This window comes from Ostrinia furnacalis, unplaced genomic scaffold (genome assembly GCF_004193835.3).
Source record: "Ostrinia furnacalis isolate ACB-3 unplaced genomic scaffold, ASM419383v2 OfSCF5395, whole genome shotgun sequence".
Classification (NCBI taxonomy): Eukaryota; Metazoa; Arthropoda; class Insecta; order Lepidoptera; family Crambidae; genus Ostrinia; species Ostrinia furnacalis.
The window spans coordinates 540,954-568,145 of record NW_021135634.1 but is presented as its reverse complement, the minus strand read 5'-3'; the positions used below and the strand labels follow the sequence as shown (position 1 = coordinate 568,145).

At 36.0% G+C, this 27,192-nt stretch overlaps 2 protein-coding genes across 2 annotated transcripts; both read left to right on the top strand.

Annotated features, from left to right (window-relative positions):
• Positions 1 to 18,156: 18,156 nt before the first annotated feature.
• LOC114361045 (lipopolysaccharide-induced tumor necrosis factor-alpha factor homolog) lies at positions 18,157 to 21,538 on the top strand. Its single transcript, XM_028315962.1, has 3 exons — positions 18,157 to 18,275; positions 19,872 to 20,118; positions 20,893 to 21,538. Exons 1-3 carry the CDS (start codon positions 18,257 to 18,259, stop codon positions 20,993 to 20,995), a joined length of 369 nt encoding a protein of 122 aa, XP_028171763.1. The 5' UTR covers positions 18,157 to 18,256; the 3' UTR covers positions 20,996 to 21,538.
• A 2,154-nt stretch (positions 21,539 to 23,692) lies between these two features.
• Positions 23,693 to 26,109, top strand: LOC114361043 (lipopolysaccharide-induced tumor necrosis factor-alpha factor homolog). Its single transcript, XM_028315960.1, has 3 exons — positions 23,693 to 23,823; positions 24,697 to 25,003; positions 25,519 to 26,109. Exons 1-3 carry the CDS (start codon positions 23,799 to 23,801, stop codon positions 25,619 to 25,621), a joined length of 435 nt encoding a protein of 144 aa, XP_028171761.1. The 5' UTR covers positions 23,693 to 23,798; the 3' UTR covers positions 25,622 to 26,109.
• Positions 26,110 to 27,192: the final 1,083 nt, after the last annotated feature.

Genomic DNA, 27,192 nt, shown 5'->3' with positions numbered 1-27,192 from the left:
AGTCACTCTACTCAAAAATATGATAAGAATTTGGAAAATATTTTAGTAACATAAGAATAAAAAGTTCGTCTCCAATCTTTTTTTTTCATATCATTATATCAACAAACAACCAGTGTTAAAGTTTTTACAACAATAACGGTCTTTGTTTCGTCGTGAGCGAAGCCTTTGAAGTCTGACTCCTCGAGTTATTTCAATTTCACACACAATTCATTAATCAAAAGTGGTGATTGTCCGCCCGCTCTTTTTGTACCCTGCGCACGCGACGGACTTTCTTCCAAGCGCACTCAAAAAGCTGACAAATCGCTTTATAATGATCCCTAATTGATCGTTTGCTTTGATCCAAGTTTGAACTACTATTTCACGGTTCGTAATATAATGTTTATGATTCACATGATATATTTAACGGATATGTTTTGACAGCAGATAGCGTACATTAAACGCGGAGCCTGTTTCGCCATGATAGGGCAATTTAAAAGTTTCTTCTTGTATTAATTTTCCTAATGCATAAATATCGAAACTTTCATGGTAAATGGGTCATTTAGCCAGTTTTTCTATAACATACATAATGCTTCCAGAATGATTAATATTGGGAGTATTCTCTGTGAATTCTCCATGAATATTTATGCGGATTTATCTTTTTGCAATGATTAAATTTAATATTACTTGTAAACTGGCTTGTCTACTTATTGGGAGCGATTTTTTTACGCCAAGATTGATGTTTAGATTAGATTGTTACAGCGACGCGTGTGGTTAAACAAAAAGGTGTGAAAATGAATTACGTGTAAATTTATGTCCAGTAATTGGTAATTGGTTCTTGCTTAGGGAAACCGCAAAGTCTTGTAGAAGAGTTTTTGTATGTGTAAAACCAAAAAACTCACCATATGGTGCGTTAATAAAAGATAAGTTAGAAAGCGACGTCTTCAAAGATTGCGTGTAGATAATCCATGGTACGTGTCATTCAAATGATTCTGATGCTTCCGGGGCTAAATCAAATACGTTAAAACCCAACATGTACTCAAAATAATCGATACTAATAACATTTATTACCTCTAGCATCGGTTCCATTCTATCAATTAGATCTAGTTATGCGAAATTGAAATTATACCTTATAAACACTTAGCACTGCCACACCGTGATTGTATTTGTCATGTCGTGTTACATTGCGTATCAAATTACGTCAATCAGTTTTAATGGCGAAAAGTATCGGCGGAGTGGTAGAAAGTGTACTTGTAAACTTTTGCTCCTTCGTGACATTTTCGGTAGTTTTCTAGCATTACGCTAAATAACTTCTTAACAGTACCGCTATGTAAACGGTCAAATTGATTTGGCTTTCGATTTCGGTTCTGAGTGAAATTTCATAGTCATAATGACGGTTAAAATGTGTTAGGAAAAAAATGTGATTGAACAGTCGTGTAAACTGAATGCTCACACTGATCATAGCCTCCAGTCAGATTTCTCAGGTCATTAGTATTTACATACATGCATACCTCGGTAGTGATTGCTCATTGTGAGGGTTATTACCAACACAGGAGTTCGTGGGAACCCTCGGGAAGGTATCTGTCTCGAACAGTGAACCTTTGCACCCGTTTTTCCCCATCACCGCCTCGCATGACTGCTTTTTGCCAGCACATATTAATTTTACTTTGACAGTGTTCTCTCGCAGAACACAAATTACTGAGAACAGTTCAGGAACGCCCTTTGATTTGTTCCTTATTATAATAATCTTCCCGTTCATGTTTAGTGGTTGTTGTTGCTTATTTTTCACCGTTATATTTACCAGTACTTAATGATCTAACTTTACGTTTCCCGTGTTAAAGTTAATGGGGTTTACATTAATGGTTGATTGTGGGTTTTGTTTGTATATTAATAAACGATAAATATTCTATAAAACACTGAATACTGTGTAATCGTTAAAGAGATAACTGTACTTGTTTATAAAGCCTGTATATCTGTATCCCTGATCTTGTTACAGATATGCATCTACCTAACAATTGAACTTGTTGATCATTGACCTGCCATAACCGTAACCCTCATGCGATCGGAAGCAAAACAGAATATCAGTATCTTCATATTTCAAAGATAAAATCAAAGTGAAAGGAGTCAAGAGCTAACCTTAGGGTCTTAGAGCGCTTGTACCTAATCTGAATACGAGCTTGAAAACTACTAGTCATATTGAAATTTTAAGTTTCACAGCCTTTAAGTAGGTCTTCGCCCTTGTCATGCCTCCACTTCGGGGCAACATCTTGGCTAAGCACTGAGAAAATTGACGAAGTAATTAAATTACATTAACTTTCAGTTTATTATAGGGATATACCTAACAAGTTATGTAATTAATGCGAACTAGATAAAGTCTTGTAATAAAGTAACTTTGTATGATTTGAAGCAGAGTATTTTTATATGAATCTTCAATAACTTGAACTCTAAGAACTTGTGTATAACTTAGCTGTTATTTTTGCATGACATTGCGACTTCGCATAAATTCCGTTCCTGATTTCAAAAACAAGATTATGCTTCAAAGAATTTACTTCTAATGACGCTAACAGTTATTTTTCCTAGAAGCTGAGTATTTACCAGTAACTTAGTATCTCTGTTTTCGTTCGCCTTGATTTATAGCGTCCAGTTACACTATCTCAAAGGATTATTCGGAACTGGATCCATTTATTTTCCCAGTGAAAATCTGTGAACAACTTTATTTATCAAACCTTCATCTTAGATAAGATATTGTAGATTGAAATAAACCCCTTCTATTTTTTACTTTCTAGTTTAAGTATTTGAATATTGAATTAAAGTTGTATAGTCCCTGAACTCATAAAAATATTTAAATATTTGCTTTTAAAAACACTTTTAAACATTCTGGTACAATTAACGCCGCCATGGCTTTGGGACATAATATGGGTCAGTATTAAAAAATAGAATTTCATTAGCATTAATTTTGTCGGGATATTTATGTATCTGACCAATTATTGAGTGTCGGATATTATCTTCACTTACCGATATCACCGATTATGATATAAGTGCCGATATAATTAATTTTATGATACATATTAAATTGATGCCATTAGAAATAAAGGAAGTGAATCATTCTGCGGTAAAAGCACTACACGAGTAAGTTCACATTTTAGAATTTGAAGTTTTAAAGTATTTACAATTCAAATTGTTTCAATGTGGTCCACGTACATAATTTCTATGGCATTTTCAAATGCTTTACCATTAAACTGTTTATCCTCGTAGATAATTATCTGGCTGTCTTCAACGTCTCCGGGCTTGACAGGTGCTTATCAGACAGGGTCGGCAAATAACCATTGATTGGCCTTATCGATTTAGTTTTGCACAAACAATGAACTCGCTGTCGGGGCATCACGATCCGTAATCGATGTCCGTTATTATTGGGACCGTTGCATTTATTATGCTTATATCTGGATTGTTATTTATTTGAAAAACCCATTGCCTCTGCTGGGAGTCGAACTCATGACCTTTCACTTGCCCGGTGATCCTGATAACCTCTAAATTAACTGTTTTCAGAGATCCGATTGTTTAATTTTGTTGCAAATATTTGTATGAGTAGAAGAACCACACACTGGAAATGGTATCGACGCGTTGTATCGACTGTTTGTGTTATGGTGGTTTTAACAGTTGCTAATACCAGTAATGTATGTGGATCGATATTCTGAACAATTACGTCTCCCAATTAATTCTGATGAATTGTTTTTCTTCTATTTTCATTATTCTGTATCTTTTTTCTATGTTGTTCAGTAATCGTACACACAATTTAGCATCAAACATAGATCGTTGATCATGCACTCGCATATTTCCTAAATTGACATTTACACTGGTTGGGTTTGTAAAATCTTCTTCAAATCGTCAATTATTGTAATCATTGGTTGATTAAAAAATTTGTGTTTCCGTTCTCCAGACGACGTTTACAAGCTCTTCTTAGATTGTAACTGTATAATTGGTGTGATTGATTAAAGAATTTATTGATTAATTATTATATTGTTGCAGGCATTGCTCCGACTTTAATTGGCGGAAAATATTGTCTTCTGTATTTTGATTTTACGAAAATATGACGTTCTGTGGATTATAAGTTTCTAAATATTATCAACAGATCACAAAAAGAAATTCAGTTATGTTTCAATTTGTCGATTAATTTAGTTTCAAAATTAATCTGCTGGTAATACGAAGTTAATTAAATGAGACCAGCTCTACACACTCATTGTGCTGGCTCCATTCATGTGTTGAGCAGCTGGTGGGAAAGTAACTAAACTAATTCGTGGTCGTTACACTCCACCGCGTCATTGCTTGTACACGCCAAGAGATCCAAAACTGCGTGATTTTATTGCCATTTTTTATCATTCATCTTCATTGGTATAAATTTTATTTAACGCCTTTTTGGTCGCGTATTATCATAATAGTTAAGTACATAATTATTGTTCCAAGTCAAAGTTTTGGAAGCTTAATTGAATTAACCTGAATGTCGGAAAATGAATATGATTTTGTACTTAGGAGGGCAAGCTCTTAGTTCAGATGAGCTATGCTAGATTTCGCTTCAACCGATATTACGTTGGATTTATTCGTTAAGAAGTAATTATAATTACTTGATTTTGCAGATTCTTTGAAAAAATATTTAAACTTTCTTGATTTTGATGACGCTGCGATGGTTCAGAGATACTTCTAACAACCAACCTCATTACGAGTAAATGTATCTTTTACAAGATACAACACTACATTGGCACAAATACGAAATTTCCTATTGAATTTGTCCAGTTAGTTCAGTCATCGTTTTAAATCTTTGCGTCTGTTATGTATCCGGCGAAAAAAACTTCATACAGAATCAGCACTCTTACCAATTTGCCGGTGCATTAGCGTCGGTTACCAGCTATCTGGTGATTACCATTGAGTTACCGTTCCTTTGGTACGATTTCAATCGGCCATCACTTTTACCTTTTGATTGTATAAAGTAATTGGTAGGCATTTGACCACTCAGCATTCAAAAGAAATCGACCTTCCATTTTCAGGTCTTCCTATCCAGTGACACTATTCTGTCAAGTTTCTTATAATTATGTACCTATACAAAACCAATCATTTCAATTTTATTCTTACTTACTCTACATTCATAACTATTGTACAGATTGTTAAATTCTTAAGCAGAGTGAGCGTAAAAGTTAATCTATAAAGCAGTTAAGTTAACCTAAGACGATGCTATAATAAACCATCATCATAAATCATTTCTCTGGCATTAACAGCAAAATTACCCCACATTCTGCCAATATATTCTGTTCTGTTTCTTGTAAATTCAATATTAAACCAGTAGTCGTTCAAATAAAGCAACACACACTCATCAGGGTAACTGTTAGGTAACATAATGATACGTGTATGATATAAAATGTATACTTTTTGATGCTTTACTCAATTTTATCGATATAATGACCACAATCTCCACCGTGTATTGTGTTCATTTAAAAGCTTTCATTGCATAATCAATCATTAAAGTAGGTAATGCCTTTTAACTCAAAATCTTCAAAGATTTCTTTTTGTTTTGTTTGATTAATAGCAATTACTGTCTATTTAACTTTCATTAAACTATAAAAATGTTTTATTTATTCAATACAACTAATTAGGTATACTTTATTGCACTAAAACTCAGGATAATTGATTGATCTCACAAGATTTTTCCAATTCATGTTACAGACAAAGTTTCTATCATATTATTTAGGTATCATGAATTCTTTGCCTTATTGTGTCCTGCTATAGACAATGCGGCTTTGCGGCGACAAACACCTTTTTGCAAACTTTCTTTATTTATTTATCGTTGAGCATCGAGTTTCTTTTGTCGATTGCCCTATTTACATAGATAAATGCTTAATACTTCACCGACCACCAAAAGAAATTTGCAAAAACTCCATAATGCATTTTAACCACTGAGTTTTGTTTATAAGCTGTGCTTGCATTAGATTTTTGGAGTCACGTTTTGCAAAGCGAAAGCTTATAGGCTCCTGGGCAACTATTATTTTTTTATGATTGTTCACTGATAACTTTTCCTCTGCTGGGAGTTGAATCTGTTTTATGATAAAACATGGCTTGTCATCAAATCGCCAAGAATCTTCTTGTTAACAATTTGCTACGTGCCTCTCCGTAATGTTCTCGGGTTAATCGTGGGTTTCTGACATTATTATGTAGGTGGTTGTTGTTACAGTAGGTCATTGGAACGCAATGCAGCGCGGGCTTCGCTTTCCTAGGCTTAGGCAGATGAGTATAATTACCTAATAGCCTCAACAGGTTAATAAGTTTTGATGCCACGTTGTTTGCAAGAAATATCTTAATCTTCTAACTGCGCATTTGATGACATAAGCTGATTGAAATGTTAGATTTAATCATCATTTTCGAAGTGAATCAGTAGTTTCAAAATTTGTTCGTTACAATTTTAAGCGCAAATATGACACGCTTCCATTTCCTAGAAATAATCAAGTTGTGTTTCGCTTCTTACTTCTTGACGCAAATGGGTGCAATTATAAGACGAGAACTCGGCTGTGAGAACAATAATTCCTGCCGGTGAATCCGCTTCGAAGATTTCTATCTCTTTATTAGACTCAATGAACTTTAGTAATAATGTTGATTCGTATCTAAACACTTAGGGAGGAAATCCTTGGAGAAATTAGTAATTGATACCTAAGAAGATATCGGAGATTTAGTTGAGAAACCTTCGGTGGTGGTCTATAAATTCGAGTTAATGATTAGAAAATTCGTTTCTAAGATAAAGTGAAATTAATTTAGATTTTTCCTATTACGTTATGCTCGCTCTTAGTAATAAAACAAAGAACTAAGCTCCCATCTCCGCAAGATATCTTATGTAGAAGCGGTCTGAACAAAAGAGAAATGAATTGAATCAAACTAAATGAAAGAAATGGTTTGATCAAATCCAATTAAGAATCTCCGTTTCCCAGACATGTCTAGATCAATTGAATAAAAGGAGCGCTTGTAATTGTCAAATTTTATTGCCCATTCTTCTGTTCTGCAAATCTGAAACATGGTCCGCATCAGATCTTATATCAGAGGTGAATCGCAGTTGGCCCACTTAGCCCCTTGGTGGCCCCGTGTCAGGTAGTAAACACGATTTAGATACGTTTGCACGTCTCCGATAAATATCTACCGAGCATTGTTTTCTCATCGTTTACGAATAAACTTTTGACTCAATTGCTTTCGCGATACAATTGGCGATCGTGCGATAACTGTTTACTTTCTTTCCCATTTTGTGTTTCGCTTTGCAACAAGATCTGCTGGGTATAATCATCGATTTGATGTATTGCATCGTTTGAATGTGAATCTTATGAATCAAATACACTGAAAGATATAGGGCAGAACAACGGGCACGATAATGAGACCGAATGGGTATTATTGTAAAAAGTTACACGGTTCACTAATTCCACTTCCAACATCGATGGCACCTGTTAACGCATCTGGGTTAGTTTTTGTAACGTTTTCACTGTCCAAACAAACGTAAAGACTGCTTACCGAGACATTACACTCAAATGTGTCTTATTGTCTCTAATTGTGTGAGAAAGCGAAATATAATAAAGTCACAACAATAACACCGAAACAATTGAATTTCCCAAGAATTTTGACACTTCTCTTAATCGTCTACTTTATAGCGTTAATGATGTAAAAAGAAAGTGTTTATTTGTTTTATTTGTAGCGTAGCTTTATTGTAATGACTATTGTCTGCAGCATGTCTCCGATCAGAGATCATTAAGAGAAGTATAAGTAAAGGAATATGTGGCAATCCGCAACAAATTTCACACATAATATTGCCATTCCTCTTATATTTGCAATGTTGCGTGACTTAGTTGGGCGTGACGCACCGTTTTGTCGGCTACTCTTGCCGATGCGGTCTACATGCGCCGGAGTATCCGTCAACTAACCCCTGGTTTCGGCTTCCCGTTTTCTTCTGTAAGGGAAAGTATTCAATTTCCTTTCGGTATTAGATATCCTTTGATATCTTTTGTCATATCGTTACTTATAAGTTCTCGTCTTATGGTTCCTTCCGACAAAATGAAATTTTAATTCAAAGTTACTGCTGATTGAGATCTTACATAATCGAAACCTGTTTTTACTATCACATGCTTCTTATAAATTTGCATGTCTAACCGATTTCCTCTCATAATTGCTCATGTTCTTCTCGCAAGATGATTCCCATTATACATAATCCCGTTTTTAAATTATAAACAAAGTTGTTATTACAATTATGCAACATCTATTGTTAACAAAGTTTAAAATCGCGGCAGATGCTATTTTTCAATTATTTTCCCACGCATTATTGATTATTCAGTCAATATGCAATCTAAACAGTGCTCTAGCATAATAATTATTCAAATTGTACCCGTAATGCCGCTTCATGGCGAGTAACCTTTCTTTTTGTTCTGACCAATGCAGCTTTATCAAGATTATGTACTGAGGTAATTCCTTGTGATATTTCATAATACTTTGAATTCTATTATCACGGAATTACGATCTCTTCTCCATTGCTATTTTATTCTACAATTTTACTAGCCCTTATTGTGATTTTAATGTTTGTTAAGACTTTCTTGTCAATGAAGCAAAACGACGTAAGTTTCTTTCTGTCGATTCTGTTCATTAGGAAATATTGAGGATAAATAGTGGGCTTTGTGCAAAATTAGAATTTCGTGAATATAGTTATGTCAAACGAAGCGGTACTCAAAACGGTATTACAGAAGGCGATGCAATTGTAGCATTGATCAAAGTGGGACTTTCGGGCACGACCACAGCCCAGTTCCGAGGTGAAACGCAAGGTCGGGAACCGGCGAACCGCTCGCTTATTGTGCTTATAAACTTTTTGTCATGCGTCTCACCGTCTTATTGTTGCAGGCAACTGAACTACTCCATTGAGACAGATACGCCGTGCGATACTCAACTCGGAAACGAGTTTTTTCCAACCTTCCGTGATCGTTGACGATTGAGAGCCCCACTTACTCTGACGCAAATATGCGATTAGATCTGTATGCATCTGCATCCATCTTCAATTACGCTTCCGATGCGAATTGTTCGGCCATAACATGAAATTGTTAAATCATTTATCTTTCAATATCTTCAGTTCCAATTAATTTCTTCATTGCTCAGCTGATAGCTCTAACGTGTATAGGATCGCGTTTGCTTCCTATCTTCCTAGAATTTTTTTGTACAGAAATACACTGAAACTACTTAAATACATGTGAAGTACTAACTTCATTATTATTATTAATTAGTATATTAAATACTATAATGTTTTAATTTTACGCAATTAAGTCTCTAATTATAATAACACAATAGCTAACTGTTTATTTACAACCTCGATAAGGTTCCTAATTTCAATTAAGTCCAATTTGTTCATTTTAAACGTTTGAATTACGGCCATAATTAAATTTACGAAAACATATTTTTACGTAAAAAGTACTTCTGCGGAAATAAAAGGTAATTTAAGTGAAGTTAAGTAATTATAAAATATTGAATTACATTTCCCTGAGGCATTCCTGCCGGTGCGGTGAGATCCTGTCGCGCAAAGTGGCTGCGGTCGGCTTCAAATCCGAAGTGGAAATGAGATGGCGTTAGCATTTGTGCTCCACTCACGGCCCCAACCACAAATCGAGGGGAAGAATCTCTTTATAGTCCCCGTAATAGCTTCAATCCTGCCACGGATGGTTGATGTCACCTGTCGGTTGCCGTTACAACTTCACGAACAACTTTATCGCGCGGCATTACTGGAATCAAATACATATTTATACGGAAATGCAAGTGCGTTATAAATAGCCGGTCGTGTTGCGGTAATATTGTGTAATACTCAATGATACGCATATCCTCGGCCTCTTCATCATTCAGAATGCTCAGCTCGGGTAACGGTTAACAGTTACCGGCGTAATACGTTGGCGGGTAACATTCTTCAAGGATATCAGCAGCAAATGTAGAAGTAGCACTATCATCAGATTGACCGTAATTGCCAATAGATCAATCAAATTGGCAATATATAAGTAGGCATCGGTAAATTTCAGTACTGACTAGTACTAATTCACTTCTCTCGATTCACTTTTTTTATTGATGTCATTTATGAGGCGCTCGCTTTAGCTAGCAATTAGTTGTTTACCTCGGCAAAGAAAACTTTGCTAAATAATAAATGTATTATTTATATTATTTTTTAATCAAATCAAGTCTTTATTTGTCTCGTAAAATAGGTAATGTTTGTTGAACAAATTAGTGCACGAGAGAAAACAGTCTATTAGTGTCCGCAGGAAGATTTAGAGCAGCAATTAAAATATCAAACTGTGTAATTATTATTAGAAAGGCTTTTACTATTTCTTTAAACTAACAGGATGTTATATCATTAAGTCTGTGAGTGCAATATTTTCAACTAGCGGCCGCCCGCGACTTCGTACGCGTGGATCCCGTTTTACCCCCTTCATCTATCTTACGCGGTTTAGATTCTTTCATACAAATGTTTTTCCCGCTAACTCCCGTTTCCGTGAGAATTTTGCAATATCCTGTTGTAACTAAGCTTTAAGTTTACTAAGGTACCTGCATGCCAAATTTCAAGCGTCTCACTTAAGCGGTTTAGATTTTTCATACAAAAGGATTTTCCCGCTAATTCCCGTTCCCGTGGGAATTTCGGGAATTCCTTTCTTAGTGCACCTCTACGGTACCTAAGCTACGTCCCTTTCAAATTTCAAGTGCATACGTTTAGCCGTTTAGGCTGTGCGTTGATATGTCACTAAGTTAGTCAGTTTCTCCTTTTATACATATTTAGAAGATGTATCATTATTAATTCTGAAGATAGACCATTTCCCGCTCCTATACATCCGAGCGACGTATGCGCATCATTACCACATACGACGTTGATGCCGCCACCCCGCTTCGTGCGCACGAGTGCCCCGCCTTGCAGTGCCGCGCATGCCATATAAGGACAGGGATGTCAGTCGGCCATTCCGCTTATTATCATGTTAGGACTCATGAATGTTGTATTAGAATTTATATTTATTTAACGAAGAAAGCATATTTCATAGTACGTTGAGCAAAAACGGTTAGTGTAAGTGAAAAATAAGAATTAAATCTGCCTCAGTCTAGTTCTGTAACAGACTGGAATCCAGAAACTAGTAAGTAGGTAAGACATAACAGTTTGGCAATAACCATACTGTTTCATGTAACAGGAATAATTAGTTAAATGAATTTGTCACCTTTATGCTACGGGATTTTATGTGTCTGGTAATGATAGTTACCTACCATGTACCGGGGTAATTTCATTTTATGTACAAGTTCACAAATACTCGAGGAAAGTATTTTCAAGCTTTTTATAGGTATATGGTACCAACATACATTGCGAGGGAAATCTTCAGTCCTACAAAATTTTACGACATACCAATCGGCCAATAAAACTTTATATACCATAGCATAAATAAATTTTCATATCTCTATCATCGGTGTTATCGAGGAAGCTGCGTACGGAATTTCTAGGCACTAAGCAATATGGGACCCCTTCAACATCTATCTTAGAGATTAGATTTCTAGATATTTATTCCGGTCTTGCGTATCCTAGATCAGTATGCTCCCTGGGTGCCTTCGGGTTTCATCTAACTAATGGCCAATACCTTTGACGTGGATTAGTCGCTTATGTCGTGCTGTTTATCTTGTGTGTACAGACAGACATAAAAATCAGACTGGACGTTGAAGCCTATGTAGGGTGTTTCGTAGATTTATTTACACTAAATTTTGTAGTAATTTGTTTGTTCTGTCTGTCCTGTCCTTGACCGTGACGCAAATTTTTGAAATACCTTAGGGTCAGACCGCGTAACCAGCTCCAAATAAAGAAAAACAGATGTTGTTTTTTAAAAACAAATATCTAATGAAGCACCTAAATTGCCGTTATGTATTTTATAGCGGTTGACAAAGATTAATACACCCCGCAGAGTTTTCGTCGGCCGTTAGTTGGGTCGGCTTCCAATTTTTATGAGGAATCGGCCGATACCAAATCGGTGTAATGTAACATCTCGACCAAACTATCGGCCGAAAAAAGTTTGCAATCTGGGGCTATCTTAGCTTAAGATACTGCACTTAAATGCTTATAAGTATATGACGTATAAAATGATATGTTGTTGATTCCGACTCTACCATGGGCGGCTGACATAAACGTATGAGTTCCATCTGATTGAAAATTCGCTCCGCTCCATCGTGAATACATCCAACGTTGATGTTTCTGTTAGCGGCATGTGGACCAGATTGTGATTTATGTTGTTTATCTTGCGGGAAACGCATTCTTCAGGGGGAAAATAATTTACCTTCGTTGGGTTCGATAGACTGCATTTATTTTTTATTAATAGCAAAACGTGTTTACATCATTGCCGCCTTCAATTACTGTATCATAAATTGCTTCTTTTTATAAAAAGCCCTGTTTCACTGATTCTATTATGGCATAATGAATCTAATATTTAAATATTTTAGAAAGTTATAGAAATAGATATATTCGTTTGAATAGATCAATAGCGAAATAAGAAGCGTTTCTAAGATATTCACTAACATGTATAGCTTTTATTGAATCACTGCTTTCAAGCTGACCTTAAATCTGTTTTTCTGAAGAAGTCATCCATAATGAATGTTCTGACATTTCCCCGGGGTCGTGAAAAGTCACTAGTCTTGGTGATTGGTTCTTACATTTCACGGTCTCGAATGAACTCGGGCCATAACGGCGTGTCTCTATTACTATAACCCAGTGACACACTTGCGGCTCCTGGTCAAATTGATTCTGACCTGCCCTTAGGTGACGCACCTTGACCTAGGTTAGGTATCCGTGCGTACTTTGGAGTCACGCGAGCGTGTGCACCCCACTCATGTTCGGTCTACCTTTCTTGGAAACAATGCTCTTGGAAGCAACCACTTACACGGCTATTATATGCCTCTGTTCTTAGCTGTTTTCTTAAATAACTTAATTTTGTAAAGTTCTCGTAGGCTGCCCTTCGTTTTGAAATTACATGAAGGTGTATGTCGGTGATTAATTTTAATGTCAGTGCTATTAGAGCGAGCTTTTCTTTAAGACACAATTGATACAATCAAGCACTGTACTCAGACTTAATCACTATTTGGTAACCGTCGTCCTAATTCTGAAAGTTTTTCAATATCCCCAAAAGCGCGTGTTGCATTTGGGCAAAATTTAACTGGAAAAGTTTTAAAATTGCTAACACCAGCAACAAATAAAATAAATACTGCATCAAAGCAACATCACTTATTATCGTTGCTATGATAAACAACTTCAATTGTGTCATCGACGAAGTAGCGTTCCACCGGGTATTGACATCAGAGTGATTATCACCGCGGATGCATACCTAACTGTCGGTATTATTTACTCGCGACAGTTTCTCGTGTGCTAATGCTCGTGCTTCGTGGGTGTAACATTAGAGCATGCTGACCTGGCAGACTTCTCACACAAATAGATCGTTCGGCGATATTGGGAACGCATAGGCGAGGTGTTTTGGCCATTTAGTAGATGGACGCACGTTATCATATTTGGATCATAATGACAGAATATGGCTGTGTAAACTAAAAAGGTTTTTGTTCTCAAACTCACGTGACGTTTGATATCTTAGCCAAACATCATGTTTATTGACTAGCGACTATATCTTGTGGATAATGCCCGAGCTTCGTGGGTGCAGCATTAGAACAGTGCTGACCCGGGGAGCTTCTCACGCGATTGGCACGGATACCTCGTTGGCCGATATTGGAAACGCATGGGCGAGATCTTTTGTCCATTTTGTTGATGGACGCATATGGGTCTATAATGGCGGAATGTAGTTGTGTGGGCTAAAGAGTTTCCGCTCTCGTAATGATCAACGAATCAGAAGATAAAAATGGGAAACACGTGGTGTGTGATCTCTCTAAGTATATATAGAAAAGCTACTACATCTACTCAACGAAAAATTAATAATAACAACAATATAATTCTCACACTACCAAGTACAGTTTTTATCAATAAATCAGTTACATTTTTATCGTCTTTGTATCTAATATTACTAAACTGAAACAATTCCTTACAATCTACGAGAGTACCGGTTTAATTTGTCACGGCTGCTTCTGTTCTTATATTAATAAGTTACGGTGTACATTCTCACGCTATTACCTTCGGAACAACGTCAGGCATAAAATAAACCAGAATACATCCATTATTCATGTAAATGTTACAATATACTATCCATTACGGTGACATTTTCTATAATGTAACAATTTCGATTAAATTGCTTTCCCGCACGATTCCAGGATGCTCTTATACGTGATTGGTTCCCTTTTTACGTGGTGGACGAAGTCAATTCAATTCTGATAGATTGGTATTCAAATCTATTGACTATTGTGGTACCCCCCTCCCGTAACAAAAGTATAATTTTGGCTTAGCACGAGAGGTTAACGGGACTATTAGTAATTTGGGCAATAGTATGAAAATCGTACTGACTTATTTATTTTAACTCAAAATTATCAAAAAACTGAGTCTCTTCGAAAGGTATAATTTAATTTTAACTGTGTTCTGCTTTTAGGGAAATGTTATTAACATTTCTACCCATTGTAGGGCTAGGGTCTGCTTCACTCTCGCGTGGGTTTGTAATGGTCACTATCTCTATATTGGTCAATTCAATCTCCTCATGTACTGTTACAATTCTCACGCAATTCAATTTTAACTTTTCTGCATATTCAATTGAAATACTGCACTTAACAACTTGATCATTATTTAGAATCTCAATAATTACTTTTTATATTGAAAGTCATTGTTGCAAAAATGATACTAAGCTTTATTTTATACCTAACGTTGTACCGTTATGTTGGTGTCAAAAAAAACTACTGTCTCTTATGATCATGGTACCATTTCCTGATGAAAATATCTAATTTTTAATTTTCACATCACTATATTTCATTCGTGGGAACTTCCGCATCAATTAAAATAATTTCTCTGAACGTTGCATTAATTTAGTGATACTGAAAGATCCATTAGTGTTGTACGAGTATAGATACCGAAAGATTTGAATCGATGATTGAGTGATGTCGTTAATGTATCCGGCATTAATAATATTCAGTACTAACAGATGCAATATCACTGTGAAAAGCTGTGAACTGATTGATTATCATTGGATCTCATAGAGTTTTGCTCAGTATTCATACCTGAAGGGAACGGAACTGAGACTCCTGATTACAGTAAATGATTGAAAACCGACCCTGCCTAAAGCCTTAATATTAGACGATTTAGAGATATTGGCTATTTCTGTCACTCTAATTCTCTTCTGGCAGGTTAAAATGACAACTCAGTACGGTCAAATAGTTCGTGACATTCAAAGTCGCAACACGTTTTTTTTACAATTGAAATAAGGTTGTCAAATTGACCACATTGGGTGTCACGAACTTTGACGCTGACTGCACCTAAAACCATTTTGCAAAGTTAACCTACTTACTCTTGCTTGAACTTGAATTGAATTTTGAGCCTACTAAACGGAGCTAAGTATCGATATGACTGCGCCAATTCAGCAATGCTATTAATGTTCTATCGTTTTAACGCTTCATCTGTTTTGCTTCCGCCATTAAACATAATGCAGACCCGTTGCACGGTGCCCATAAGGTAGGGTTGCCAGGTCCAAAATCACAGGTCAAAAGCCGGACTCGGTGCTTAACCGGACACTTAATCCTAAAAGCCGAACATATCTTTTTGTATCTGTGCAATTAGTATCATACTTCATGACTACAACTATCATCTTCGTATCGGTAGCCCAACATCAAATGCCCATGTGTGATCGATATTATTCTGTGGCTCGACTTTCGACTGGCGCGTAACAAAAGCCGGACAGGTCGGACAAGAGAATAATAATATTTGACCGGACAAGCCCGTAAAAAGCCAAATATGTCCGGCTATAGCCGGACACCTGGCAACCCTATACGGAGGCCATAAATATCGCGATGCATCGCTCGGTTTCGCTAGCGGTCTTCAGACAAAGAGCCTCTGTAGAAAGCCGGCCGGTGGTTTGATGAAGGTCATGGTGATATACAGGGTGAGGCTTGAAAGAAGAGGAATCGCTAAATTAAAATCACAAGCCTGATAGTGGATACTTTAAGCATACCTCAGGAAATGTTTATTCCAGCTAATATTTATTTTCATTTGACCTCCGTGTCTGTTTGTAGAACATCAAACCTAATTTTCGTTAACTGGTATATTACTTGTAATTGTGTATTACCTAACGAAAGAGACAATCGGTCTTATTCATAATAAAATGCTNCGCGAGCTAATATGGCGGCGGCCGTACGAACTGTCACAGCGCCTACAAAAATCACTTTCCTATGTATTACTTTTCTCTATGATCACTATGAGGGCTACGTGAATATTCACGATTCCCAATAGGACTACGACGCGGAGTGCGTACACATCGCCTAGGTGACCTACCTCAATACTCAAAACTCAATCGATGCACACGTTCATTTAACGGCGGCATTCGATATTCGAACAAACCCGACGTTTAACTAACTTTTATCACGACACTGTTTATGAGAATAATCACGTTCTTTTTTTAATCTAGACGAACGCCTGGTCATCTTAACTTTGAACACTGCACTGATAATCACAAACTAAGGCAAAAATAGATGGCAAAAACGGTTAGAACGCGTGGTCAATCCCACTTCTGATCTTAAAGATCAGAGGTGAGAGTGCTTTTTTAAAAGTAATGAGCGGCACCAGCAAATATCGATTTATTAAATAACCGAAACACTAATTCCACAAATCAAATGAACGTAATAAAGAAATATGTCTATGCCAGAAATAATGATCTAGGTCACAAATATCACAATCCCTGAACCGAGAGAACGTCCGTCACAGCCAAGCGCTCGAGCAAAGTGTCGCGGTGCGCGGGGCGGCCGGTTTCTCGTGCCTTCCCTCTCTAAGACAGAGACAACAGGATCGAACGATATGACGTCACGCTGACGTAGCGGGTGTTATTTCTAAGACCATTTTATAGATATGGTGGGTAATACCTAGGTATTTATAATTCAAAATCTCTGGATGTTTTACAAGCAATAAAATTGTCAAGTAAGTTTAAATAGTAATGTCGAAATCATGGTCTACTTGGTTTCTTACCTTGGTTTATCCCATTTTATAGATATGGTGGGTAATACCTACCTAGGTATTTATAATTCAAAATCTCTGGATGTTTTACAAGCAATAAAATTGTTAAGTAACTTTAAATAATACTTTCGAAATCATGGTCTATTTGGTTTCTTACAGTCATAAAAGATCCCAAAAGTTACTTCTAGTTAGAGCTAGAAATCAAATACCTAATCGGCATCTTTCGAGAAAGCCAGCAGTGGCAACCGTTGGAGAAAAAAGGTTACCACGATCAAGAACCTTCCACCCCCTGGATGCTGCATGCAAACAAATAAGAATTATGTAACTAGAATTAAATACCTGTAAATATGTATTTGTGTTGGGTAATAAGGCTTATTAGATAAGTAAAAGATGCTGATACTGAGTGCTGAGGCAAAAACAGATTTACCTCACCGTAATACCCAAGATAACATTAATAATAACAGAAAACTGTTATCAGTTTCTTCTGCCAAGAGACATACAAAATGCATTTTGTGCAACTAGGTTAATTCATAGTTCGTTATATGGTTATTTTGTTTTTATTAATTAAGCACATAGAATACAGGTAAGTAGGCTAGGTTAGGTAGGTTCGTTCGTTTCAGCCAAGTGACGTCCACAGTTGGACAAAGGCCTCCCCCAAGGATTTTTACACAGACGACAGAAAATAATTTTAAAACTAGGAAATGTAAGAAGATTTCACAAGAGTTTAAGGCTGAGTTGCATCATCGAATTTTAATCGTGACTATAACAGATATTTTTGTATGGACTTTTGACGTTAGTTTAAGTAAAAGTAAGATGGTGCAATCCAGCCTAAATATTATAATAATAAGTTCACTTCATGTTAATCCATGAGTTTCCAAGAGGAGCCAAACCACCTTTTGCTCGTGCGTTTCCTTAAGAATGTTATAATATCGGATCAGGCGGTTGTAAAAATCTAAGCCACAGTGAGAATTTAGATAATATGTCTTCTATAGCAAAACCTTGGCTGTACCTGTTATCAGACAAACGCAAACGCTTATCGCCACGATAACACTGCCAACTTATTGGTGTACATCTGTGGGTGCTTGTCGTGTTGGTGAAAAAAAATATTCTTTTGTGTATTGTGCAAGTTGTAATTTGGTAAACATGCAGTCCCACCAAGGACGTAAGTTGATTTTTTTATAATATTTAGGCGTTTTGGAATACTGGAATTATTCCTGTAATCATAAAGAGAAGGCTGGATAACTAACATCCTTTCTGATAGGCGATAACGCATTATTCATCGTGAATAGTCTTTCGAGTCTACTGCACTATCCTTTCCCATAGAAAGTCAAATGAGACTTGACTCTTGACTTTGTGAACATTTAGGGTGGGTTGCACCATCTTACTTTAACTTTGACAATCGTCAAAAATCTGTCAAATTCTATACAAAAAAACACCGGTTATCGTCATAATTAACGTCAAAGTTAGGTGGTGCAACCAGCCTTAGTTATTGATCGCTCCTTGTTTACATACACCAACCTACCTACCTATTATAGAACCCATAAGGACACCATTTACTCATACTTCACCTCTCGTTAGTTACTGAAACGTAAATAAATCGATTAGTTAAACAAAATCAATACGTTGATATTTTTAGGATCGTATTAGTTTATTCAGACAAAGAAATGAAATCGAGATCTTATTCGACGATACCACAAAGTACTTGTGACGATACGCTACGATATTATAATTAATGTTTTTTTTTAACTTTTTTGTAAGGTTCTGTGTAGTAGAATAATAATAAACATTGCTAATTCTCATGTAGTGAACACTCATTCAAATGCTGACGACTTATTACATCATTTCGTTACATTGTGTTTATCTTCTTATAAAAAACGTGCTAAACAATAATCAGTAGGTACTCGTTGGATTTCAGAAATCATATTTTAATAGAACTTTATCATTATTATCTTGAAGAAAACAGAGATAAGTGTGTTTTCTGCCAATTTAATCTCTCTGAAAAAATTGTGCTTGATCGTTTTAATTATTTACTTATTATTTATTTTTATGTGGAAAGAAATTATCTGAAAATGAATAGGTATGTATTAAACGCTTCATTTCTAAGGCCATGTATCATTAACTTGTGCAGTGTAGGTACCTACTGTGCACCTATGAGATATTTAGTAATTTAATGTTATAACTTTGCCTAACTAGAAAGTAATTGGAGGACACTTAGCTATAATGCTGACTGACTGTTCTGCGAGAAAATATGTATTATACAAAAATTGTGTAATGAGGATGATGGGGTACATCTCTACTTGAATATTATACGAAAGTAACTCTGTGTCTCTTACTCTTTCACGCATAAACCACTGAATTTATTTTGATGAAATTTGATATCGTGAATAGTTTGAGCCCCGGATAAGTATATAGCAGGGGTGGCCAACTTGATTAGACATAAGATCTAGGTGCTGTTTACTAACGAAACCCTCGGCGATCTAATACTTACATACTTCTTGAAATCTTAAATGGAACAGCATAGTTTAGTACACAATCATGTATAGTATTTTTTGCCTTCCCACGATCGACTGGTGGACTTCGTCCGGTTGGCCACCCCTGGTATATAGGATACTTTTTATCCCGGTTTTGAAACGGAAACGCACGCGCTAAATTTTTTCTGTGACTGACAAAATTTCACGCGGGCGAAGCTGCGGGCAAAAGCTAGTTTACGACAATTATTTACTTAAAACAAAGCTTAATCATCTTTTGTTAATTCCAGAGCCACCAGCCTATGCTCCTCCACCACCATACTCAGACCGGCCGATGGTGCACGGCACCACAACGGTCATCACCACAGCCCCGGCGCCCGCCATGATGCCGGCTGTCATCATCACCCCAGGCCCAGCCGTGGGCTCCCAGCCCACGATACTCAACTGCCCCAGCTGCCAGGCCCAAATCGTCACCAGGGTTGAGAGCAGTCCGTCGGTCAGGACACATCTTATAGCTGCTTGCTTATGTTTATTCATGTGAGTATATGCCTTGTTTTTTAATTTTGATGAAATTAGGAGATCCTTTATTTATGACAATTTTGAAAAATTACCAAAAGTAGAGCACGACGAGTACAAGATTTTTTAGGTATTTTTATTACATTAGTAGTACCTCTAGTAGTAGGTACCTCTTTCATTTTGGTCAATAAGCCCGTCTTAAGGTATTTTTCACAACGATATTTATTAGTTACTATACTCGTACAATATAAACTAGACGAGCTGTTTAAAATAAAAATTGTGTCTTAGCACAGGCGTGCACCGGTTATCTTAAATAACAACATAATAAAAAACACGTAAACAAAATGTGCACGTAATAGGTACCTACTTAACGTGCAATTCAAAACGTTTTATCAGTGATCATATGCAATTTGCGTGATAGTTTGTTAATAACAAACTTTAAATTAAAACTTTTTTTTTATCAAAACTAGATTTTTTTATCAAACGAGACTGTGATAGGATAGGAGTCACAACTTTTGGGAGCCACAATCAAGTCTAATATTCATAGCCACGATAGCCGAACGGTGAAGGGGTCGGAGTGGCCGACTCGATATCCGAGGAACTCGGGTTCGAATCCCACCGCCGCTCGACTATTGTGGTGAGCCCACTTGTAACACAAGCTTATTTAGCTTAACACGAAGGGCTAATGGGACTATTAGTAATTTGGGTAATACAAATTGCTAATAATCTTTAAAAAATATATATGTTTTTGATGTTGAATCTTTCTCGTATTACACTTAATCCTTTATTTTCCAGTTTCTGGCCGTGCACCTGTCTCCCGTACTGCATCGGCTCCTGCAACAACGCCGACCACTACTGCCCGAACTGCAACGTGTATCTTGGAAGCTACAAATTTTAAATAACCTATAACTATACTCGTAAAGCGCAATACACATTGAGCCCGCCGGGCCGCCGATATTATGTCTTTTTGTCGGCGGTCAAGTTGGCGGCTTCACTATTACAAGTCGGAGAATTTGGTCGGCGGCATGTCGGCGGCTTGAGATGAGAAATTTATTTGGTAGTCAGCATACAAGCACGTCACTACAGGTCAAACGTCGCCGGGCAATTGAGCGCAGGCGTACCCAAGCCGCCAACATGTTGTCGGGTAACACGCGCGGGCGCATGTTGCCGACATGATTCTTTTCATATAGGCCGCCGGGTTATGTCGCCGGGCTTTGTCAGCGGCCCGTCGGGCTCAGTGTGTATTGCGGTTAAGCCTAGGCGTCGACATCGAATTTTACTTGCCCGATAGTTGGGTCGGGCTGTTGATCAGTATGGAGATGTTTGAAAGTGCGCACTACACCAATTTGGTATCGGCCGATTTTTCATACAAACAAATTAGAATCGGGCCCAACTATCGGCCAACTAAAAGTCGGTGGTCTGCGCCTAGGCTAACCGTAACTATAACGATAACATGAAGTTTGACAGATGTTTGACGTTTGTTATAGTTAAAGTAAGATGATGCAACCCAGCCTAAGTTGTTTAGTTTAATGTTTAATATTGTGAGCAAAATAAAATAGAGTCAACATTTACAATCGTTTAAGTAGGCAAAGAGGTAGAGGGAGATAGTTCAATATTGAGATTATGTCTCGAAAAATCATCATTGTATTGTTATATGAGGCATATTAATATTGAATGTTAATAAGTATTCTTTGTATCTATCTATTGTGTTGTAAGATAGTAACATTGTTCATGTCAAAATGTGACCATGGCCAAGCCAAGTTTTTTGTAAATAATAAACCGTATTTTATAATGAATAGTGCTATAAAATATATATTTTATAGTATTGCGATTATGGATTTTTTGTTATTTGAAAATAAATATTTATGAATATTTTTACGGTTTCCGTTTTTAATTTTATTTATCTTTTAGTTATGTGCCCTGTCCATATTTTTAACTAAGATTTAATTTTTAAAACAAGTTGTCCGAAGTGACATTTAACCCATTGAAAAAAAAATGCAGCTGTGAATTTTCAACCTTTTTGTTTGTACTTATAGTATAAAAATGTTGTCTCAATCTAGTTACAAAGAAGGTACAAAATTTTATGTTTAAAGATTTAATTACATGTTCCTAAAATTAAAAAAGTAAGATTTTTTTTGCGAAATTGCCCATAAATACAGAAACGGTAATTTAATTGGTAAATAATCCAGTAACTTAAGTGTTCTTTCATTTAAATTACCTTTTTACTTACATTTGATAACAGAGTTGCTTTGTTACAAAAGTACATAAGAGGACTAAAGGAGTGACTAATTCTTAATTTTGTAATCGTGAAATTGTGACATCTTTATGATAAGATTAAATATTTATGATTACTATCAAAATGAGTCACAAAATGACATATTTATGGCCTTTATAAATAAGCATTCTTTCTGTAAAAGGTAATTAGATGACTCATGGTATCTTCTATTTTTCACAAATAATCTGGAAACTTTAAGCCCTTAGGTGAATGGTATCGTAAAACTTTTATTTTTTTGATAAGATAAAAAAACTTGACAATGAGCGGTGCATGAACGGGCATGGCATTCGTATTAATAATTATTTATTAGATTAGATTAGAAATGCGTGCAAATTCAGTGCAAAATATTATAATATTAAGTTATTTTACTTATTTTTATAACGTAGTTATTTATTTATTTATTTAAGACGTGCAAAACAGGTTACAGCCAAAATATTAATTTCAGATACAAGTTTATTTTATGTACTAGATAGAGAAAAAACTGTTACAAAAACATTAAGTCATCAAAACATATCATTACCCCAACCTTTACCGTAACTACAACCACAACCGGTGGATTTATAAATAGCTAGGCAGAGTTTTGGCGTTTGCTATAGTTTAAGTGAGGTGCAACCTCAGACCAATTAAAACATTCAAAATCATAATCAGTCAAACTCTTAAGGCCAATGTTTTTTTTTGTAACTAAATCATTAATCAATGTATTTGGCTGAAATGTGCACCCCCCCAGCGGGAAATTGAATATCTGATGAAATCCAAAAATAAAATGCCGACAGTGTACAGTCATAGTTTTCTAATCGCCACGTCATAGGATTTGTCCTTATCTGGAGGATTTTTTGCAGTTAACCTTTTTATAATTTTGTGTAGAGACGAAGCCAAGTTCTCGAACTTTTTGTATTTACTTCATTTGTCAGGAATTAGATTATTAAATGATTAAATTACTTAGCTCTTAAAATATTAGATTGTTTCAACCTATGTATCATGATACTTTCCTTAGCTTTGTGAGTTCTTCAAATAAACGTTTAATTATGCGACTTATTTATCCGTTTACGGCGAAGTAAAAGAAAGGGTAATAGTCCGTTAGAACGATTTATGCACAACTTAAAATATAAAGGAGTAGGGACTATATTCCTACCTCTTATTCTCAGTGGAAACTTCCCACCGCAGCAACTTCTGTGTTAAATAAAACCAGTAATCTCAATCAAACATTAAAAATCAAGAAAAATATACACATTCGTGCAGAAACCTCCAACTTGGCTCTTTTTTATCGTTGCCCTTTTTCATAGATAAACGTGCTGTTTGCTATAAATGGTTAGTGCAACACTGAGCTAGTATCGTTGTGAACGCCGACTTGTACAGTGAACTGTATAGAAGGGAAGGAAATATTTTTATTTTATACGAACTAAAACGTAAAAAGTAAATAAATAACATGGACCAATATTCAGGAGAGAAATGTAAGTAAACAGATCTTTAATTTTTGATAAAATTTTGAGGTGTGGTCTTCATTTACCTACTTAAATTAAAAAACACCAATTAGTTAATAGTTATTTTATTAAGAATACACATTCAGTTAGATAGTTAGGTATTATGAATAGATATTAACGTGAAATTAAGTAGATACTTATTCAAAATCCTGACATGCATGAACAATAGTATTCATATAAGTATTTTTAACACGAAACATGTCGTGTGCACATTTTATACTTTACTTTTTAATTATTAGCAGAATAGCTAGTAAAGTAACCTAATCAGACTCGTAAATATGAGCTTGTGCTAAAAATATTTCAGTTCTCGATTCGCGATGGAAAAATCGACTATCAGTATTATCGAATCTTTTGGCAGATGATAACAGCTATCACTGTGTGATTGATATTCCGAAAAATAGAGCTTATTGTACTGATAAGTAGTTACTTATATGATGGTCAGATTTACGTCATAAGTAATCACTAACATAATGATAATCTTCTTAAAATTATCTTTTTTGGCAACAATGGGATGCAAGTTTGCTGTAGCTAGTTTTCTTTTTAATTTTAATATGGGTCAAAAAATAGGAATATCAAGGCAACAAAGAAACAAAATTATAATAGCTGGGATGTTTTCTCGTGTATTTTTTGGTTTATTTTAGAAACTAGTAGTTTCTGCCTTCGTAAATCACGCCTGTTATAGAGTTGATATAAAGATATGGGCTTGAAAAGCCTGTTATAGAATTGATATAGAGATTTTTGGGCTTGTCATCAAAAGGTTTTGGCCCGAATGTAACTGATAAATATATAGTTAGATAAAGTTTCGTATTTACAATATTAAAACAGAAAAAAATATCATTTCAGCCACTCCGGCCCCACCGCCATACACCACCGGCCCTGGTCCGCAAGGCCCACCAGGCCCGCCTCCAGGGTTCTACCCGCCACCCCAGGGGGCCTACCCGCCGCCCCAGGGGTCCTACCCACCGCCTCCAATGGTGACCACCACCACAGTCTACCCGGGCACCGTCACCGTGGTATCAACCGTCACCCCCATGGGGTCTAAGCCCAGTGCTGCGGTCTGCAAAAGCTGTAACATGGAAATCACGACAGTGGTCAAACATAAGTCGACCACCAAGACGCATCTGTTCGCACTTCTACTGTGTGTGTTTGGGTAAGCAGAGACTTTTGACCGTTGATAGAATGTAAAAACATGTAATAGCTTTGAAATATACAAAGTAATTTTACTTTTGATGTAAATATACTGACAAGCGCAGGACCGTTTATTGTGGAAAACCTTGGGGGAGGCCTTTGTCCAGCAGTGGACGTCATTTGGCTGAAACGAACAAACACTGACTAGTAAGGGTATCGAGGACCCATTATGATCTTAATGTAGAACTATCTGAGTTCCTTTCCTTTGCCTTTCCGTTCCTTTGCTTTTCCTTCCACCATTGGAACTCCTGTATAGCCAAGGTTACGTACAGTTGGGCCATTAGTTAAATTCAACCTGACCTGACATCAGGTTCTGACATCAGGTCAGGTTAATCAGAAAAATAAAGGTTGAGTGCGATGTGTATTTGGTTTAAATTACCTAAACTGACACATTAATAATTTACAGTAAAAACCTGGCAGGTATGAGTGTATTAAGGATAAGTTTTTTATTAACGTACCTATTTCTTTTGTTTTCAGATTATGGCCATGCGTGTGCATCCCTTACTGCATGGACAGCTGCCAGAACGCTGACCACTACTGTCCAAACTGCCAAGCATACCTGGGATCTTACTTAGGATAAATCATCATTTAATCTAAATTAAGTTCTTGAAATCGATTTTATCAAAATTGCTATCTGGCACTGATATTTCCTTTTTTCCATTCGAATTAAGAAGTAATATCAATGGCAAAAGGCACGGATTATTTAGACTGATAACTTATCTGAGGATGAAGATACAGTATCAGTAGTAAGAACTCCGAGCTAGATTCGTGCTGTGTGAATCATTAGTCAATTTATTTTAAGTAGGTTACATAGGTTATGACTTTTAGATGAGCTAGAGAATATTGACTTCTTTTTCTTTGCCTTGTCCTGTCCCATTTTATTTGGGGTCGGCCTTAGAATTTTGACTCCAAATTGTTTAAATTTATGAAGGTCTATAGTTAGTGACTATCTTATGTGATACTAAAGACAATTTTTGTTGTAGTTTACATTGAGAATTAGTGTTCTTTGAGTCTTGTTTGGAGATTTGTAAACTCTCTACAAATGTTAAATAAATTGTAAACTGCTTATGTCTTATTTATTTTTAAGAATGTACCTAATAGGTACCTAACTAGGTAATAAAATATTATTAACTAATAATATTTTATGCTTATTTGTATTATGACGATTTCATGTTTTATCTGTAAATATTATAATACTTAAATAACAAATTGAATGTGTTTCATTTCATTTTATCTCGAAAATGAACTTGTGTTGATATTCTTATTAATTAGTGTATGAGTAATATTTTAATGCTGTCAACTGATTACTAGAAATAATATTATGTAACTGTATAAAGTAAATATTTTGATATCAAATAATAAACATAGTAAATAAATTATTGAGAACATGCTTTTTAGTTGATAACTAGCACTTCATTGCCTGATACAATACCCGCATTCAAAACAGAAGTACTAAATCAATCTAGAAAAACGGAATCATTTTGTTAATGGAATGATTAAATTGAGGAGTGAAAAAAGAAAAGTATAAAAAACATTCAGCCCTCATTTCCGGGAAAAAATGGTTCTTACTTTATTGACAAGTAGGTAAGTAAAGAATAGTAGAGCCATCTAGTAAACGCAAATACGTTAGCACTCATATTAATTACATACTCGAATTATAGAAACACACACACTTAAGGGTAAAATAAATATGTACATCCACGGGACATACATACATGGGACGTCCACCCACAAGGTGGACCGACGACATCATAAAGGTAGCAGGAAGGCGCTGGACGCAGGCCGCTCCCAACTGGGCAACATGGAAAGCATTGGGGGAGGCCTATGTTCAGCAGTGGACGTCCTATGGCTGAGATGGTGATGATGATGAAATATGTACATGTGTAGATGCATGGCATGATTCATTGATGAGTAACTAGAATAACCGAGTAATTTCTAGAACCTAGTAAGAATTTCTAGTGCAGAACTAGAAGTGATGAATCACGTAAAGGAAAGGTAAGTCAATTCCACGTGTGATAGAAGTTATTTCTAATTACAGATTCTTTTTAAATTCTCGAAAAGAAAAACAGCTGTATTTTTATATGAGTGTGGTCGGTTTCCCCCAAACGGATGGACCAATATTGTTTTAGTTTTGTTCAAGGGATCAAGGGA

Bases quoted from the DNA above. Each gene is read 5' to 3' on its own strand.
- LOC114361045 (XM_028315962.1), top strand. The intron at 20,119-20,892 runs GTGAGTATATGC...TTTATTTTCCAG, and splicing joins GCTTGCTTATGTTTATTCAT to TTTCTGGCCGTGCACCTGTC.
- LOC114361043 (XM_028315960.1), top strand. From the start codon at position 23,799: ATGGACCAATATTCAGGAGAGAAAT. The intron at 23,824-24,696 runs GTAAGTAAACAG...ATATCATTTCAG, and splicing joins CCAATATTCAGGAGAGAAAT to CCACTCCGGCCCCACCGCCA. The intron at 25,004-25,518 runs GTAAGCAGAGAC...TTTTGTTTTCAG, and splicing joins CTTCTACTGTGTGTGTTTGG to ATTATGGCCATGCGTGTGCA.